The sequence below is a fragment of the Anas platyrhynchos genome, chromosome 9, assembly GCF_047663525.1.
Source record: "Anas platyrhynchos isolate ZD024472 breed Pekin duck chromosome 9, IASCAAS_PekinDuck_T2T, whole genome shotgun sequence".
NCBI lineage: Eukaryota > Metazoa > Chordata > Aves > Anseriformes > Anatidae > Anas > Anas platyrhynchos.
In genome coordinates, this window is record NC_092595.1 from 3,446,535 (window position 1) to 3,462,766 (window position 16,232).

Consider the following 16,232-nt stretch of genomic DNA (forward strand, 5'->3'; position numbering starts at 1 on the left):
AAAAAAAAAAAAAAAAGCCATTTGAAGATGATGTGCCTGTGGGTGTCCAAGAGACACCGTATTCAAATGGTTAGCCTGCCATAAGGCCTCCATGAGTTAATTAAAATGTGATCAATTTTTCTGCTCCCCTTCTAGTTTTCTTCATTCAGGAAAATATGCTGAAATCACAAAAGTAGCAAAAGGATTGCTTTAACCAGATGATAGCATATGGATTCAGCATATTTTCTGCATTAAAAAAATAACATTTATATGGAAATGACTTTTTTTTTTGAAGAGGCAGCTATATATTACATAAAGTTCCACTACAGCATTTATGCAAAAGAGATTGGGAAGCACTTTCCTGTAAAGGTGCTTATTTCCTCTAGTGTAAATAAGAAGGCACAGTATAATCAAGAAGCTTAAAAGAAACATTTCATTCCATATCATATATTTTAAACCACCAGGTATTTGTTTTCAGTTCTGTGATTATTTCTTGTTTGTTTGCCTTCTGCCTTAGAGGAAGCAAATGATTTAAGAAGAAATAATCCATTCTCCCCTTTCTTTTTTCTAATCACATTGCAGTCTGCAGACGATGGCAGATTGGCAGCACGACAGACTCATGCCACTCTCAGAACCATGAGAGTATTTGGTGCATGAGGCAGAAAGCTTGTGCCCTGCCATGGCCCCAGCCCCGTGCACAGTCCCAGTGGGACATGAATAGGCTGTGTTGTGCTAGAGCCCCCACCGTGAGGACAGCGCTGCTTCCCCATGACCTACATTCACACCAGCACAAGGCACGTGGCAGTTCTGTGACTAGCCACCGTTTGGGCTGAGGGGATGCTGGGGGAGGGCAATACGTGCAGCTCAAATCAGGGAGCAGCAGTCAGCTGCACAGAACCAGAACCCCTGTAACTGCCTAAAGGTCTCTTTGATGGAAAGATGCTATAATCATAGAATACATAACTAGCAAATCATTTTTAGGCTCACTTTTATTACAAAATTACACTTTTGGTTAATAGTTTGACAACTACAAGACTGTTTTAATGTTAGTGCTGTGCTTAATGAAACACTCTGAGCTGATTCAGCCCCACTGAAGCCAAGTGCAAGATTCACCCTGATATAAATGGCTTTCCAGTTGAGAAATTCTTTGAGCTTATAATGAATTAAGGTATAGCTTACTCTGATGATGAAGTGAAATTATTTAAAATCAATTATAACATAAAAGAGATATCCTGAACTAGAAGCTCACTGAGCTAAGATTCTTGATTTACCGCCTAACATCCTAACCCTAAATGGAAATCCATACATCATCTAGTCAAAGTAATCAGACTCCAGATCACTTACTTTAGAGCAGGAAATTCATCTTTTTCCCTCTGTTCAGAAGCCGTTACCATTAGCTGGAACATTAACAGCAACCAAAGTAATCACTACTGAGGGTATTTCACCATCAAAACTCCACAAAGCATGACAGGGATTTCCAAAGCATAAACAGTCAAACACCCCATCTTCCTTCACTTTTAAAAGCAGCCCCTGAGTCTCTTTGGCCACTGCTTTATTTCACATATGAAGAACAGCTGTGGAATAGCTAATGACTTGCTTGGAGTCCTCTGGAGCAGTAAAAACCTTCCAGGCTGGTGCTCAGCCATAGAGCAACACTCCTATCTATGTGTAAATGATAACAAGAACTTTGTGCAATATGATGTTAATGGGATAAGCTTCTTGTTGGGTTTTAAAGAAAAGGACACACCGGTGAAATGTTATTTTCCATAATTGCATGACTATTTATATAGAGAAATATAAATTTATATAAATGTATACATATATATAGATACACATATTATACATTATGGGCATATACATACATACATATATACACGCAGTGTTATCTACACATACACAGATTTGTATATACATATATATAAATATATATATACACACAAATACACAGACAGCTTTCTTCTTTTTAGCTAGCTATAGTTATAAATTCTCCCTCCCCCACAGAGCCGAGATGATCTGAGTTGCCTCCGCTGAACTCCCCACGGTTGCCTTTCCATCACAAATTAAATATAATACTCATTATCCTGCAATTCTGGTTCCTGAGAAACTTGGCAATATTTCTGAATGACTTCAGATGCAGCAATTTCTCCTGCATTGCCTCTGCTAACCTATTCCAGGAGATGCAATATGCTGCTAAGATTAAGTGTCCAAAACACTAATATGTCTGAGAAGTGCCTCCACTGACCTACATTAAGAATGTAGGTCCTAATGTATACATTTTTAGCTTTATCACCAGAATGTTCATTTTTTTATAACAGTCCAAAACAAGCCATATGCCTGAATTTCCCAGAACTTTTCAAAAAATGACTTTTACATGCTAGCATATACACATATACATACATATATATGGTATATATGTATATAATGTACATACTCAGTATCATTATTTCCCTTACATACATTAGCCACTCTGTTCCAGCAGAGGTAACATAGGAGGCAGTTACTACTGCTTTGAGTCAAAAGCAGCTAATTTTAGGTTGTTGTACATGGAACACCTTTGCATTATCCCTGATGCATACCTGTTAGTGATCCATCTTATCAGTGTTTTGTGCTCTGAAGGCTTTAACAGACTTTGGCTGGCTTGTAGGGGCTGGCAAAGCACAAGGCATGTAATACCACCGTGGCTAACCTCGGGAGGCTGCTTACAAAGCTGAGTTACAGGTAGGCAATCCGGTCGATACATCTTACAGAATGAAGTCTTGAGGTGCAAAACATCACTCTACAGAAAAACCCAACAAAGATAACCATATTTTCAACTGGACTCCATTTTGTGCACATGTTCAATGTGCAAAGTGAGGCGTTAAAACTTATCATCAGCCAAATGATTATCTGTGCATGCAGATAGGTAAAAGCAATGTTGAGAATGCCAACAAATCTGGATGCTGCTCGAGAACTTGGGCCAAATGTGGGGGGAAAAAAATAAAATAAAAATGGATTTTATGGGATATTTGTTTACCTGTTCTAACAGAGACGTTTCAACAGGAATTGTATGTTGTTATTGACTGTTTCTAACACAGCAAGATGCTTGACTTTGCAGTGCCATTTGCATCATTAGCCTTGGCACAGGTCCCACTTGTCACAGCTTAACCCAGCCATAGTTAATAATGCCATTCCTTCCATCGGCATTGCTGGCTCTAGCACTGTGCCCCCTCATTGCTCACAGGAGGAATACATACATACATAAATTAGGTACATCCACCTTTCTTGCTTTGTTGGCTTAAAACTGAAGGGGATAATTAAACACATTGAATAATGACTGACTCTTTGCCTTAATCAATGAAGGCTGCAGAACAAGGACCCAGTAGCTACAACTTGCCCTTTCTTTGAAGAAAATACTGATATAAACTGGATCTGAAAAATATCTTTACTTGCCATATTTCTTTGATTGCCAATACTATCCAGTTTCCAAAGCAGCCAGGTTTTTGGGTCACTGCAAGAAAACATAACAGAAGTGATGCCACAAGAAATGATGTTTGCTAATGAAGAAGAATGCATTAGTTATAGATATTTTTTCAGCAGTGCTGTTACAAAAAGTGATCAGCTGTGCTCTTGCATGGCATTTTAACTGCACCAGAGAAATCCTGGATGAATCTTCTGAAGAACACAAACTTTTAAACGGCCAATGTCCATTACCAATGCTCATTTTTTTAACGTTCATTTTTCACAGAAACACTACACCACGATTTTTCTAAGTGCTCATCACTGCCCTGCTCTCTGTGCAACACAGGAGCGGTGCCTGCAGTTGCGAGAGACCTCCAGGTACCTGATTGTGCAGGGTGAGAGTTAATGGTGGAGAAGATTAGATGGCCACATCTGACCCTGTAATCTTACTAATGGGAGTTTCTTACACCTTCCTTTGAGCCTGATCATTCTGGGCATTCTCAGGAATGAGAGGACACAGCAGCATGAGCACATTTCAACTCAGCCTAAGTGGCAACTCCTGCGCTCTTTGGAGCACAGCTCCTTCATTCTCCAAAGAAAAGGAGATGAAAAGAAAGAATTGGACTTGAAAGTCCTATTAAAAAGTGTTCTGTGGTGACAACTTTCCCACTGCAATGTTTTCCGCTCTTTAGTGATACTCTGAATAAAACGAAACCAAACAATGTTGAAACAACAGCAACAAAACTGTAATTAACCTTGATTTCCAAAGCCAAAGCCTCCGAAGTTCAATGACAGACTTCAGTTCAAGGATTATTCAGATAAAGGTCATTATATATAAAATATAAAATATATAAATATTTATGCATGTAGTAACTAAGAGAGCAAGAACAAAACCAAAGTTTTACATAGCTTTCTAGAAAACTCATCTCAGTTTAGGACAGTTACAACCATGAGAGACTGATTTCATTTTAAACAAGTATGTTCTGAAAAAAATAGCAACAAATGCCTTCCTAAATTCCTCAACATACAAAACAGCTCTTGTCTCAAGAAAAGCATAGTAAAGTGGACAAAGCAAGAAAAAAACATTTTCCCATAATCAGTGTACTGATATCACTTTAATACTTGGGGCAAAGTCATTAGCATTAGATAAGATGATCACTGTGGGACAAAGACTACAATCCTTTTTTTGTGGGTAATTGCTCTTACAGGAGTCCCCACTGGCAATGGTGCCACCATCAGCAGAAGGATTATCCGTGCCACCACAACCAGCAGCATTTTCCAGGTCTATGCCAGTTCAATAGTGACTCATCACAACTCAACACCCCCTGGATGAATACTTATTCAAGTCCTACTGCATAATCTGCATCGCTGCAGAGAGCTGCCCTTCCTGGCACAGTGCTGCAACAACATCCCCAGCTTCCATGCCACTTGTCATGGACAGGAATTCTCCTCCACTGCTGGTGGCATCTGTTTGAATTTCCAGCTTCTGAGAGATTTGACCCTTAGCTAACCTAAAACATTTCTTCAGAATTCATAGAATATATAGGATATTCTTGAGAAATTTAGAAAATTCTAGTACAAAAAATAAAGATGTTAGAAAAAGTAAATGGGCATTCAATCCATGATGTGTTCAGTACATGGCATATGACCGAGATATTCATATTTTACATTGTGCTATACTCTCTATTATTATCTATTCTTTTTAAGGCACCAAACGTCTTAGTATTGCATATGCATCCATCTTCCCAATACCATACTTACAATTAACATCCTTAACATTCAAAATATAAAGACTGATGCAGCATCCACTCTGCAGAGACTACCCAGTACAACTGCCAGACAGGGAGTTTCTATAGCAATGCAAGTGGCTTGGTTCCTTTGAGTCTTCTCCCATCATTTTTCCACAAAAATGAACAACCTGACAGTGTTCTGAAAACCACCACAATATTGAAAGTTTTAAAAGAGAAAATCCCACCACAGGGGACTCTTTCCAAATACTTTCACAGTGATCAAAGATAACCTACAATGTTTCACCCCAGCACCTCTCTGGTGAGCATCATGTATCACCAGATGCACCCGAAGCTAATGGGTTTGTCAGTAAACCCCAACCTCCTCCAAAAATCCTAAACAAAAATAGAAGTATGGAATTTTAAAAGAAGTGGGAAGCTACAAGGATCAAACAAAAGACATTTAAAAAAACAATATGAAACACAATCGTTGGTGTCTGTAAATATTCTTGTTTTTAAAGAAGGTAATACTGATGAGATATTTCCAAATAATTTGCAACTGTTATATAAATAATCGTGGTGTATGTTACTATAATACATAGCTACCTATGACATTAGATCTAAACTCTACCAATTTCCACATTTCTTGAATCTACTGAGACACACTGATATTTGTGTGCATGCAAATCCTCTTATTTTAGAATAAAAAAGTGCTACGGATTGGTTAATTTGTGAATGAGGTCAATCAAGAAATTTACTAGAATGGTAACAAATTCTTTTTCTAGTAACATGGAGAGCTTGTCTTGATATACTTGAATCCACATAATATAGGTTGCAATTTTCTGAGATGTGGCTTTGCTCTTCATTCGAGTCTGTTGACTAAAACTGAGCGGTAATGTGATATTTCATAACTGGCTTCAACAAGAGCAGGATTTGGCCTTTAGTCCGTGCTCACACAAGAGTTTGTTCCAAGCACATTCCACTTCTTCCACTAAGAGGAACAGGCTTTGAATTGGGATTTAGCTGTGTTTGCCAGATTAAAACAGAATCTTTTTTCAAGAGGTGGGAAAAAAAATGTATTCCCACTCATATCAGCTTTATAAAGTATTAAAAATAGCATATTTTGTACAAAGAGATGTTGTTAGTATGAAGAAATTATGAAACTACATATTGGGTAAATTTATTCCCTATTTCTCCCATGGAAACAATTGTTTTGTATTGTATAATCCATGAATAAATTCATTGTGAAACTCAGATATGAGGAAGTCAGATTTAGAACCAAGTCTAAGAAAACTCATAAAACAGGAATATGCAATGTGCAGCAGTCTGATTTCTGAATGTATGTAAATCCATGTTGTAAAAGGAAATGCCTTTGGAAGAAGTGCAGTTCTGGAACAAGTTCGCATCTAAGTGGCTGAACCATTGCCAGAAGTCATATTCTAGGGCTGAGTAATATAGATAACCAGTGAACTTCCAAACTTAGGGCCAGATTCTGCACACCTTATTCACGTGAACATTTCTGTAATACATAAAGCCAGTTCATCACACGTCGTTCATGTGAACAGTTCAACTTCATTTGAAATATGACTAAAGTAGAAGTAGCATAGCACTCATGAGTTGCTGCTCGCATACTTGTGTTTCAGAAATGTAGAACATTGCATACTGATATTTTGTAGAGACCTGTATGTCATGTTGCTCTAAATGTTTATAACAGAGAAAACAAGTTGGCCATAAGTGCACATTTCTTGCTTAAAACCAAATCAGCATGATGATATGCACAAAAGCGTTATTTTTTGTTGTTTTGTTTTGTTTTTCTGGAAAGGTCTCTGACAGCATCTTGAGTTACCACAGCTTAACTCGCATCCACTGAATCTAACAATAAACAACCTCTCTGTAGTATTCACCCAACTACAGCAGTCCAGTTCCTGGTGTGCTGTGAGACTTTCAGAGATGACAAGTGTTCTGGAAGTCAGATTATTATTTATACCATAAAAATTAACATCACTATTGATGTAACCCAGAGATCCATAAAGCATTGTCCAAGCCTCAAGCAAATCGTTTAACCCAGGTAAAATATTATTTTTGCATCTATGACAATATCAGGGAAGTACAAAAGAGTACCAAGCACCATCAGTATCTATTCTCATGTATGCAGTCATTATCAGCTAGGACTGGGACTTACCTGGACTTGTTTCTTTTCTACCTGTAGGAAGAATTTCAGTATAAACAATGAATGGATAAACCAAGCACATGGTGAAAGATTTACACAAAGGTTCTGAGCACTGCCTCATGCTGAACTGCTGAAGCTGATGCCAGCTACTTATACAATAATGAAATAAGCTAAAAAAATGTATTTATTTATTTGAAATATTATCCCATCAAACAGCTCCAATATGAATGTGGATCATTGACTTTATTTGGTTCCTTCCCAATATTATTAATGCTATCAAGAATACTGCTGATTAAGAGAATAATCCCTATTAATTAGGAGCGACCCAGGTCACAGCATGTAAATAGTCACCCATCACAGATCAGAGATGATGGATCCACTTTTGTTTCCTGCAGTGGAAAGTAATGCTACCACCCACTCAGCCTCATCTCAACACAATGAAATAGCAAAATAGAAGTCATCATAATATACATTAACTATCACAGTTAAGTATTGTCAATATTTCCAGAGGCAACTATCCCCAAATGATTCCAGTGAATTCCCAGTACACAAGGAAAAGGAAGTTTCCTACACAAGGAAAGAAAAATAACTCAGTGTAAGCCAAAAATTATCTCTTTTAATACAAAATTCCATTCTCATAGAACAAATTTATTTCCACTGAATAAATAGATTTCTCACCATTCACAGGTGAGATTGCTACCTATAGTTATGTTGAAATTCTCTTGCCTTTCTGCAGTTTAATTAAAATATAAACATTATTTTCAACTGGCTTTACTATATTTGGATACAAGTATGAACACTTAGGGTTTGATGACATTGCCAAATGTACACAGCACCACTCTCACTAGGGGTTGTACTTTAACCTGGTTTGTATAGCTCCACGTGTTACTTGCATGTACGCTTATCAATGCAATTCTGATTATCATATTATAATGATTATCATAAGAAAGATCTGGCCTTTGCACTTTGATGTTTATTTTTAATAGGACCATGCTCTCCCACTGTCCCTTAAAAAAAATAAAAAAGAAAAAAAAAAAGAAAAAAAAAGAAAAAACAACCACATACACACAAAACCAAAACAATGGCAACAACAACAACAACAACAAAGAAATAAAAACAAATAAAAATAAATTAAAAAAAAAAAAAGAGAAAGAAAAGAGAACCCCATGCCCAACAGACTAGAGCTGAATTGCAGCAATAATAAAACACTATCAGCTCAGTAGAGGAATTTGAGAACTTCAAATGTATAACATTTCTTTAGCAAAGCCATGGAGCCAATGATAGATTTACAGACATTTGGAGCTGCCTCTCCAAAGCGCATACAGCTACTCCCAGGGCTTGGGACACTGCTGTCACACCCAGCTGCCTCTCCAAGACAGATAGACCAAAAAGCCTGCAATAAGCATACTTGATGAATCTATAAAGGGGACAACTGGGGTGAAAACAAGCATTCATGGTTTTATCTCCAGTAAATGCGTTGTGCTGGGTGGAACAAAGCTGTTCCCACCAGGCCGGAGGGACAGCTGGGTGTGATGTGACACTACTCACTTCTGCCCCGCACCAGGCAGGTGGCAAAACCTAGTCCCCTCAACAGCAACCAGAAAAAATGTCCTAAGGGGGAAAGCTTTTTAACGCAGATGGGGGTGAAAAAAATTACAAATATAAATTATTTATTATTATGGATAAATTATCATTCCTGCTGCTCCATTAAGACAAACGATACCTATAGATATATATTCGATATTTCGCTATAAAACTCTATATCTGAAGACCTTCAGGACAGTTCTCAGAGACGGAGGATGCCGGCAGTGGGCTGTCGTCCCCCCCCCCCCCCCCCGCAGTCCCCCCGGCCCCGGTGTAAGACCCCCGGGGGCTCCGGTTTAGGGCCCCGGGGGCTGCGCTCGGCGGGGCCGGGGCCGGGCGGGCAGCGCTGGGGCTGCGGCGCCACCTGGCGGAGGATGAGGAGCGGAGCCGCCGCTGCCGCCTGACCGGCCCCGGGGACCGAGGCCAAGATACCACCGGGACCTTCTCTCCCTTTCTTTTGGTCACACTCCGGTTCCAGCGCGGAGCAAACAAACGGCTGCGCCGGGGCAGACAGACCCCCGGCCGCGGGGAGGTGATGGAGCTTTAGGCATCCTTTCCCAGAGACCTTCAGCTATTTTTTCCAAAATTCAAAAGCGCTTTAATGCCCGCTCCCATCCTCCTTTGACTGCTCGCTTCACATTTAGAAGGAGCCCCAGCAGTGCCCCTGCGAGAGGGCACTATTTTGAGATGCAAGGGAACTGCCGAAAATACAGTGCGGCGTGGGAATACGGATTGCAAATCGGATTTGTAAAAGTCTCAGGTGGTATCTTGGCAAGAGAAGCTGTACAGGTTGTTCGTTTTTTTTTCTGTTAACATCACAGTGCATCGAACTGTTATTAATAAAATAGCTTTCAAGGTTAAGGTGGGAGAAGGAAATCTCAGTAGGGGGAAGCTGACGTTTAAGGTTCAAGCTTTGTATTCCTATATATATATATATGTGGATATATATATATATATATGCATGTTTTTTCAAAACTTTTTATTAGGAAAGCTATACCAGACGCATCACTGTACAATGATTAAACATTACCTTTACAATTTATATTCACTTGAAATTACAGAATAAATATATGCACATTGTTGTACCTCTCGTGTGTGTGCGTGTGTGTGTGCATGTATGTGTGTATGCGAGAAAACATTAAAAGTGCTTCCTACAAAGCTGTTAGTGACGGGTGCCCAGTAGCTTTTTTTTTTATCCTTTTTTTTTTTTCCTGTATATTTGCATGTTGCTTTTATTTAGGAAAGTGCGGATGTCCTCCAAAAAACCATGGCGTCATGATGAAGTGTCACTGAGCATCCCCTAGGTGTGTGCGCCACGTGGTTACATCCTTTGGGCTGCTCGGCTCCGGGTGGCTTCCCCCGGCGCCTGGGATTCCCTGCGCAGCAGCGGGCACTGCGCGGAGGGGCCGGGCTGCCGCGGGGTGGCGGGGGTGCGGGTGGGTGCATGTGCGTGCGAGGGAGGGAGAGAGACAAGAGTGAGACATTCGAGCAAGACCCTCCCCTCCCTTCCCTCTTGCAGTTTCCAGGCATGCAGCAAACCTCTCTCGTTTGCTTCTTTGCATTTTTTTTTTTTTTAAATAAATGTACAGAATCTGTGCCATGATGGGCAAGAAGAAAGCAAGCCACAAAATGCCATCTTCCCTCCCCTCCCCTCCAAGGGAAAATATAGAGGAAGTTTACTGCAACGGAAAAAAATAAAAAATAAAAATAAAAAATAAAATAAAAATGAATAAAAAAAAAAGAAAGACACACATGGAATTTACTTAATCAGGATCAATACAAAGATCCCCGATAATAATAATAATAATAATAATATACCTTAGACATGGCACAGTCAAAGTCTCAGTTTCAGTATAAAAAATAATGATTGATTAACATCTGCTGGCAAAAGTCTGCGAAGGCACTTCGTCGATTACTGCTCTGAGGCCGGCCCTGCCCGCAGCGCGCACAGCTGGCGGGCAGAGCGCACAGCTGGAGCCTCTCCTCGCATGCGGTGGTGCCGGGCGGGCGGCGGGGCGGCGGTCAGAACCGGTACGTGGTCTTCTCCAGGACTTCGAGGTAATCCGGCTTGGTTTGGAGTTTGGCCCTTAACTCGAGGTATTCGCTTGTGGGGGTTTGGTGCTCTGAGAAGCCCTTGCCGGCCGCGAAGAGAAGGGTTTCTTTGAGCCTGGCGTCCTGCTGGAGGTCCGGGTATTGCATGCCAGGGGGGTGCACGTGCAGTTCCTTCAGCTTGGGCACGGTGCCGTACAGGCAGTCCACGAAGCCCACGGCGCAGGGGGGCGGGCGGTCGCGGTCCCGGGGGGCTCCTCCCGCCGCCGCCGCCGCCCCCGACCCCCCGGCGCCCGCCGCCAGCCCTCCGCCCGCGGGATGCTGCGGGTGGGCGGCCACGATGGTGTTCAGCTGCGAGCTGGACACGGCCAGGCTCCACTCCTGCTCCTTCTCCAGCAAGGTGCGGTAGTTGGTGCTCGGCTCCGGGCCGGGGGGCGCGGCGGCGAAGCGCTCTCCGGCGCCCCGCAGCAGCTCGGCCGCCTCCCCCCCGCCGCCCCCCGCCGCCGCCTCGTCCTCCTCGTCCTCCTCCCGCGGCTTGTAGATGGGGTTGTTGCACATCTGGGTCACCGGGTGCGGGATGTAGTCGTAGACGTGACCCGCCGGGGGCGCCTTCTCCGGGGAGCGCTCCCCGCCGCCGCCCTCCTGGAAGCCCCCCGGGCCGCCCAGCTCCGCCGCCTCCGCCCGGGGCCCGCGGAACGGCCGCTTCCTCCGGCGCCTCCTCAGCACGAAAGCGAAGAGCCCGGCGGCCAGCAGCACGGCCGAGAAGAAGAGGACCAGCAGGCTGAGGATGAGCACGGAGAGCGGCACGGCGGCGGCGGGCGGCGGCAGCTCATAGGCGGCCGCGCCGGTGGCGGAGGGCGGCGGGGGGGCGGCGGCGGCCGGGGGCGAGGCGGCGGCAGCGGCGGCAGCGGCGGGGGGGCGCAGAGCGGCGGGGCAGAGCGCCCCCAGCTCCAGGGAGCGCAGGTCGCGGCGAGCCAAGCGCTCGGGGCTGGCGCACAGCACGTCGCCCACCACGCTGACCGAGCTGAGCGCCTCCAGCCACTGCTTGAGGGGCACCAGGTCGCAGGTGCAGTCCCAGGGGTTGAGCTTCAGGTCGATCTGCACGATGGCGTGCAGGTGCTCCAGCACCCCGGCCACCGGCAGCGCCAAGAAGTGGTTGTTGCGCAGGTTGAGGCGGGCCAGCGAAGTGCCGGCGAAGGCGTCGGTGGGCAAGGTGCGGAGCAGGTTGTCGTTGAGGAAGAGCAGCTTCAGGTTGGGCATGAGGCTGAAGGCCGCCGGCTGGATTTCCCTGATCAGGTTGTACTCGAAGTACAGGTAATGCAAACTCTGCAGGCCCCGGAACATGCCCGGGGTGAGCCGCTCGATGTCATTGCCGTTCAGGTAGAGGCTCTTGAGATTGGGCAGGTTGATAAAGGCCCCATCCTGCACGTAGGAGATGCGGTTGTTCCCCAAGTGCAAGAGATCCAAAGAGGAAAAATTCCAGAAATCGGAGCGGTAGATTTTCTGGATCAAATTCCCGCTCAGGTACAGCTTCTTGGCATTCAGGGGCCTGGGCAGGAGCTCAGAGATGTTGTGAAACCCTCGCTCCTTGCAGTTGACCGTCAGGCCCAGGTCATTGATGTGCAAACTGCAGGAGCAGCCGGTGGGGCAGATGATAGGGATCGGGGGCCTGGTCTGGTAGGCAGCCACGGGTGGCTGGTTAGGCCCGGGGTACAGGCCGCGGGGGGTTGGGGGAGGCCGGGGTGCCCTGGGCTGCTTGGTGGGCTTGGGCTGTTTGTTGGATGTTTTGTACTCAACTGAGGAAGCGGTGAAATGGAAGGAGGACAGCATGGAGGACGGCTTCGTAGGCCACGCGTTCTCCTTGCTGGACGACAGCTGAGGGATGCCCAGGCTGGCTTCCACCTCGGAGTCGGACAGCATGGGGCAGAGCTTACTTCTTTTGATTTCCCTCAGGTCCTTCCCATGGAAGTGGAAGGGGGTCTCGCAGGTGATGTCCCCCACCAGGGCAGTGTAGGGAATGCGCTCCAGCCAGCTCTTCAGCTGCACGATCTCACACGTACAGTTCCACGGGTTCTCCTCCAGCTGAATCTCCATCAGGCTCCTGCCAATATGGTCCAACATCCCGCGGTATGAAAGGACTTTTAACCTGTTCCCACGCAAGTCCAAGTGGGTTAAGGACACAGACTTAAATAGGTTGGTGGGAAGCATGGGGATCAGATTGTCATTTAGGATAAGGACCCTCAATTTACTTAGGTTTCGAAATGCCCCACTTTCAATCCGCTTAATGACATTGTAATCTGCCTGCAGATATTCCAGACTTTCCAAACCCAGGAAAGTGTCGTTTCTGAAAATGTCCAATTTGTTTTCGTGCAAATACAACCTCTTTAGAACTCGGAGCCCATTAAAAGCCCCCGTCTGAATGTCCTGCAGTGCATTGTTTCCAAGGTTAATAGACACAGCATTGTTCAAATGAAGAAAACTGTTGGTGTACAATTTCCTCATGGAATTCCGCTGCAGATAAAGTTTAAAAGGTCTCGACCATGACTCTGTTATCTGACTAATATTTATAAATCCTTTGTTGTCGCAATGTATATGGAAAATGCTCTCCTTCACTTCACAGTAACATGGATCAAAGCAGGGCTCATCAAGTTCCTCCGAGTCCTCTATCAAGGGAATTGGTGTAGTCCATGCTAGAGCAATTGTGCTTAGAAGAATTATCCACAACATCCTTCCTTTATGAAGCGTCTCTGCCGAGGAAGGTTTCATCATTTGTTGACGTTTACAAAACTGCAATGGGAAAAAAAAAATGCAGATTTTCAGTATTTCTCTCCTGCCCCACTCCTTTTACCAAGCCCCTACCTGCTAGACTTGTGTTAGACTCCTGGAAAGTTCAGCAATTGTTGGGTAGACGTTCACAACAAACTCTAGAGCTGTTGGGTGTGTGAGCCTTGCCCTGATTTATACTTAAGAGATGTTAAAAGGTTTAATCACGCGATATCAGCCTCCCTCATCTCCCTCCGCCCCCCCTTTTGGTAAATGCCACCTATAAAGAGGACAGCACATGCAGACCATACAACGATAGGAGCACACAGGCAGAACGTGTTGCGTCTTTGCGTGTTTTCCGCCATAGGACCAGCATTCAGAACTGCGTGTATTTCATACTTGTTTGCAGTTTTGGCTTTATTGCCATCGTAGCCTATGTCAACTACAAGGGGAAAATCTCGTAGCAGTGGGCAGATTTCTCCAGTGTCACACTACATCTTTTATACATGCAAACTCCCAAAGTTATTGAATTTCAGTCCTTGAATCTCTCTCCCTGCCAGCTCAATATTATTCCATATGTAAGTTCAAAGGAATGTGCAAGGTTTGCTAATGTCCCTGAGAAAACAGTTCCCTTCAGAAGCCACCACAACGTCTTTAAAACAGTAAATGGTTAACAATCCTAATTTAAAAGAAAACATTCCCCTTTCAAACACACAGATGAATTAATGCAATGGGTATATTATCAGATAAATACATACCACATATTAGTCATTTTAGCTGATTAAAGCATTTAGAGATGATTAATCTTTCTAAAGCACATGCCCATGCGATCAGCAGATCTAAAGGGAAGTGACAGCTAAAGAGGCACCTAGGATTGAAACGCTCAGCCTGCCTTGGATTAGGGTATTCTGCGCCCCCAGGACCAAGCAGGAGACCCAGTTAAAAAGCTGAAAGTGGAAGAAAAAATGCCTTGACACTTACCAGCCGATAAATTATCTATCCTACTATATACGTTTCCGAATGAAGACACGGTTCTTCTCCTATCAGATGAAAATAATACTGTACTAATGAGATGCAGCTCCTTCAACATATGGTTTCACCCTTCCTTTCACCAGATATTTCAAATGTATGGGCATAGAGAAATGCTAAGGATGGTAATAATAACGGTGGTGATGCAGCCTTCCTTGAATCACTGAAAAGCCCATTAGAATTATTCGGAGCGATCATTGCTTTCGGTCTTAATCTCTCAATAGAAAAGGTCCTTTTTCCCTTCCACGCGTAAGAACTGGAAAATTTTGACCCCCATCCACAAACTTAAGAGCAGAAAGATGCATTTAGGGGAGAGAAATGCGAAACGAAAAGAAATCCTTATGATCAACTTGCGAATGAAACCCTCCCCTGTGGGAAAGAGATGGTTGAAAGCATGAAAAGAGAAATACCCCCTGCAATTAAAGCCAGCATCTAATTGGGAAGAAGGGAGAGAGATGAGAGCTATATTGCAGTATCAGTCTCTCTGTCTCCTTTGCAAAATATTAGCCACTTAAGTTCTTTCTCTTCTGCAAGGGCTGTAATAAAAAAAAATAAATAAAGAGGGTTATTATATCTTCTTTTGGGGAGAGGGGGTGTCTTTGACCCTACGTGGAAACAAAAGGATCCAGAAAGCTTGTACTTACCGGTTTGCAGGAGAGATTTTAGCACATCGTTCCAAAAAAAAAAAAAAAAAAAAAAAAAAAGGAAAAAAAAAAGAAAGGGGGAAGGGGGAAAAAAAGCTCGAGTTTAAAGATTGCTGGTTTCTCTGTCTCTCCCTCTCTGTCTCTCTCCCTCTCTCTCTACTCCTGCTGAAGCTGAGGCAAAAGGGAAAAAAAAAAAAAAAAAAAAAAAAAAAAAAAGAAGCAAGGCTGAGACGTGCTGGGAATGCAATGAGCCCCTCAATGATCTTCTTTAGGATGCAGAGCTGCTGTTTGGCACACTCAATGGAGGAGGGAGGAGAGGGGCTGCTGCAGGCTCCAGCGCCGCCGCCGCCGCCTTCTCCGGGCACCGGCAGCGCGGAGCGGGAGGGCTGGGGCGCGGCGGAGGATCTCGGGCTTCTCTCCTGCTCCCTGTGTGTGTGTGTGTGTGTGGTGCTGTTGTTGCCCTGGATCAGGCTTTTCCACGTCATGAAAATGAGCTTCAAGAAGGGGAACAAATGAAGGGGGCGCGCTTGGCACCAGGTCGGGGGCGCGCATTTGGGAAGCCCTGACTATACATTTTTTTTTTCCCTGCCTTTTTTATTTAATTTTTTTTTTTTTTTTTTTTTTAGAGAGGGAAGGAGGGGGCTGGTTGGCGGAGAGGAAGGGAAGTGGGAAACGAGCAGATGGGGGAGGAAAAAAAAAAAAAAAAAAAAGGCAAGAAGAAGCAGAGAGGAAAAAGCCGCCGGGATGGGTCACAATTCGCATCCCTCCCCCACCACCTCTTCTAACAAAAAAAAATCCAACTCTGGAGGGAATCAGAGATGCCCTGACTGCAAGCTCCAGCCTTGCAGC

At 44.1% G+C, this 16,232-nt stretch overlaps 1 protein-coding gene across 1 annotated transcript; it reads right to left on the reverse strand.

The window, feature by feature from the left end:
* Positions 1-10,656: 10,656 nt before the first annotated feature.
* On the reverse strand, positions 10,657-16,230 carry SLITRK3 (SLIT and NTRK like family member 3). Its single transcript, XM_038183767.2, has 2 exons — positions 15,384-16,230; positions 10,657-15,275 (listed from the first exon to the last, which is right to left on the reverse strand). The coding sequence occupies exon 2, from the start codon at positions 13,714-13,716 to the stop codon at positions 10,921-10,923; it is 2,796 nt and encodes a 931-aa protein (XP_038039695.1). The 5' UTR covers positions 13,717-15,275; positions 15,384-16,230; the 3' UTR covers positions 10,657-10,920.
* Positions 16,231-16,232: the final 2 nt, after the last annotated feature.

Excerpts from the sequence above, each read along its gene's own strand:
- SLITRK3 (XM_038183767.2), bottom strand. The coding sequence starts at position 13,716 with ATGATGAAACCTTCCTCGGCAGAGACGCTTCATAAAGGAAGGATGTTG.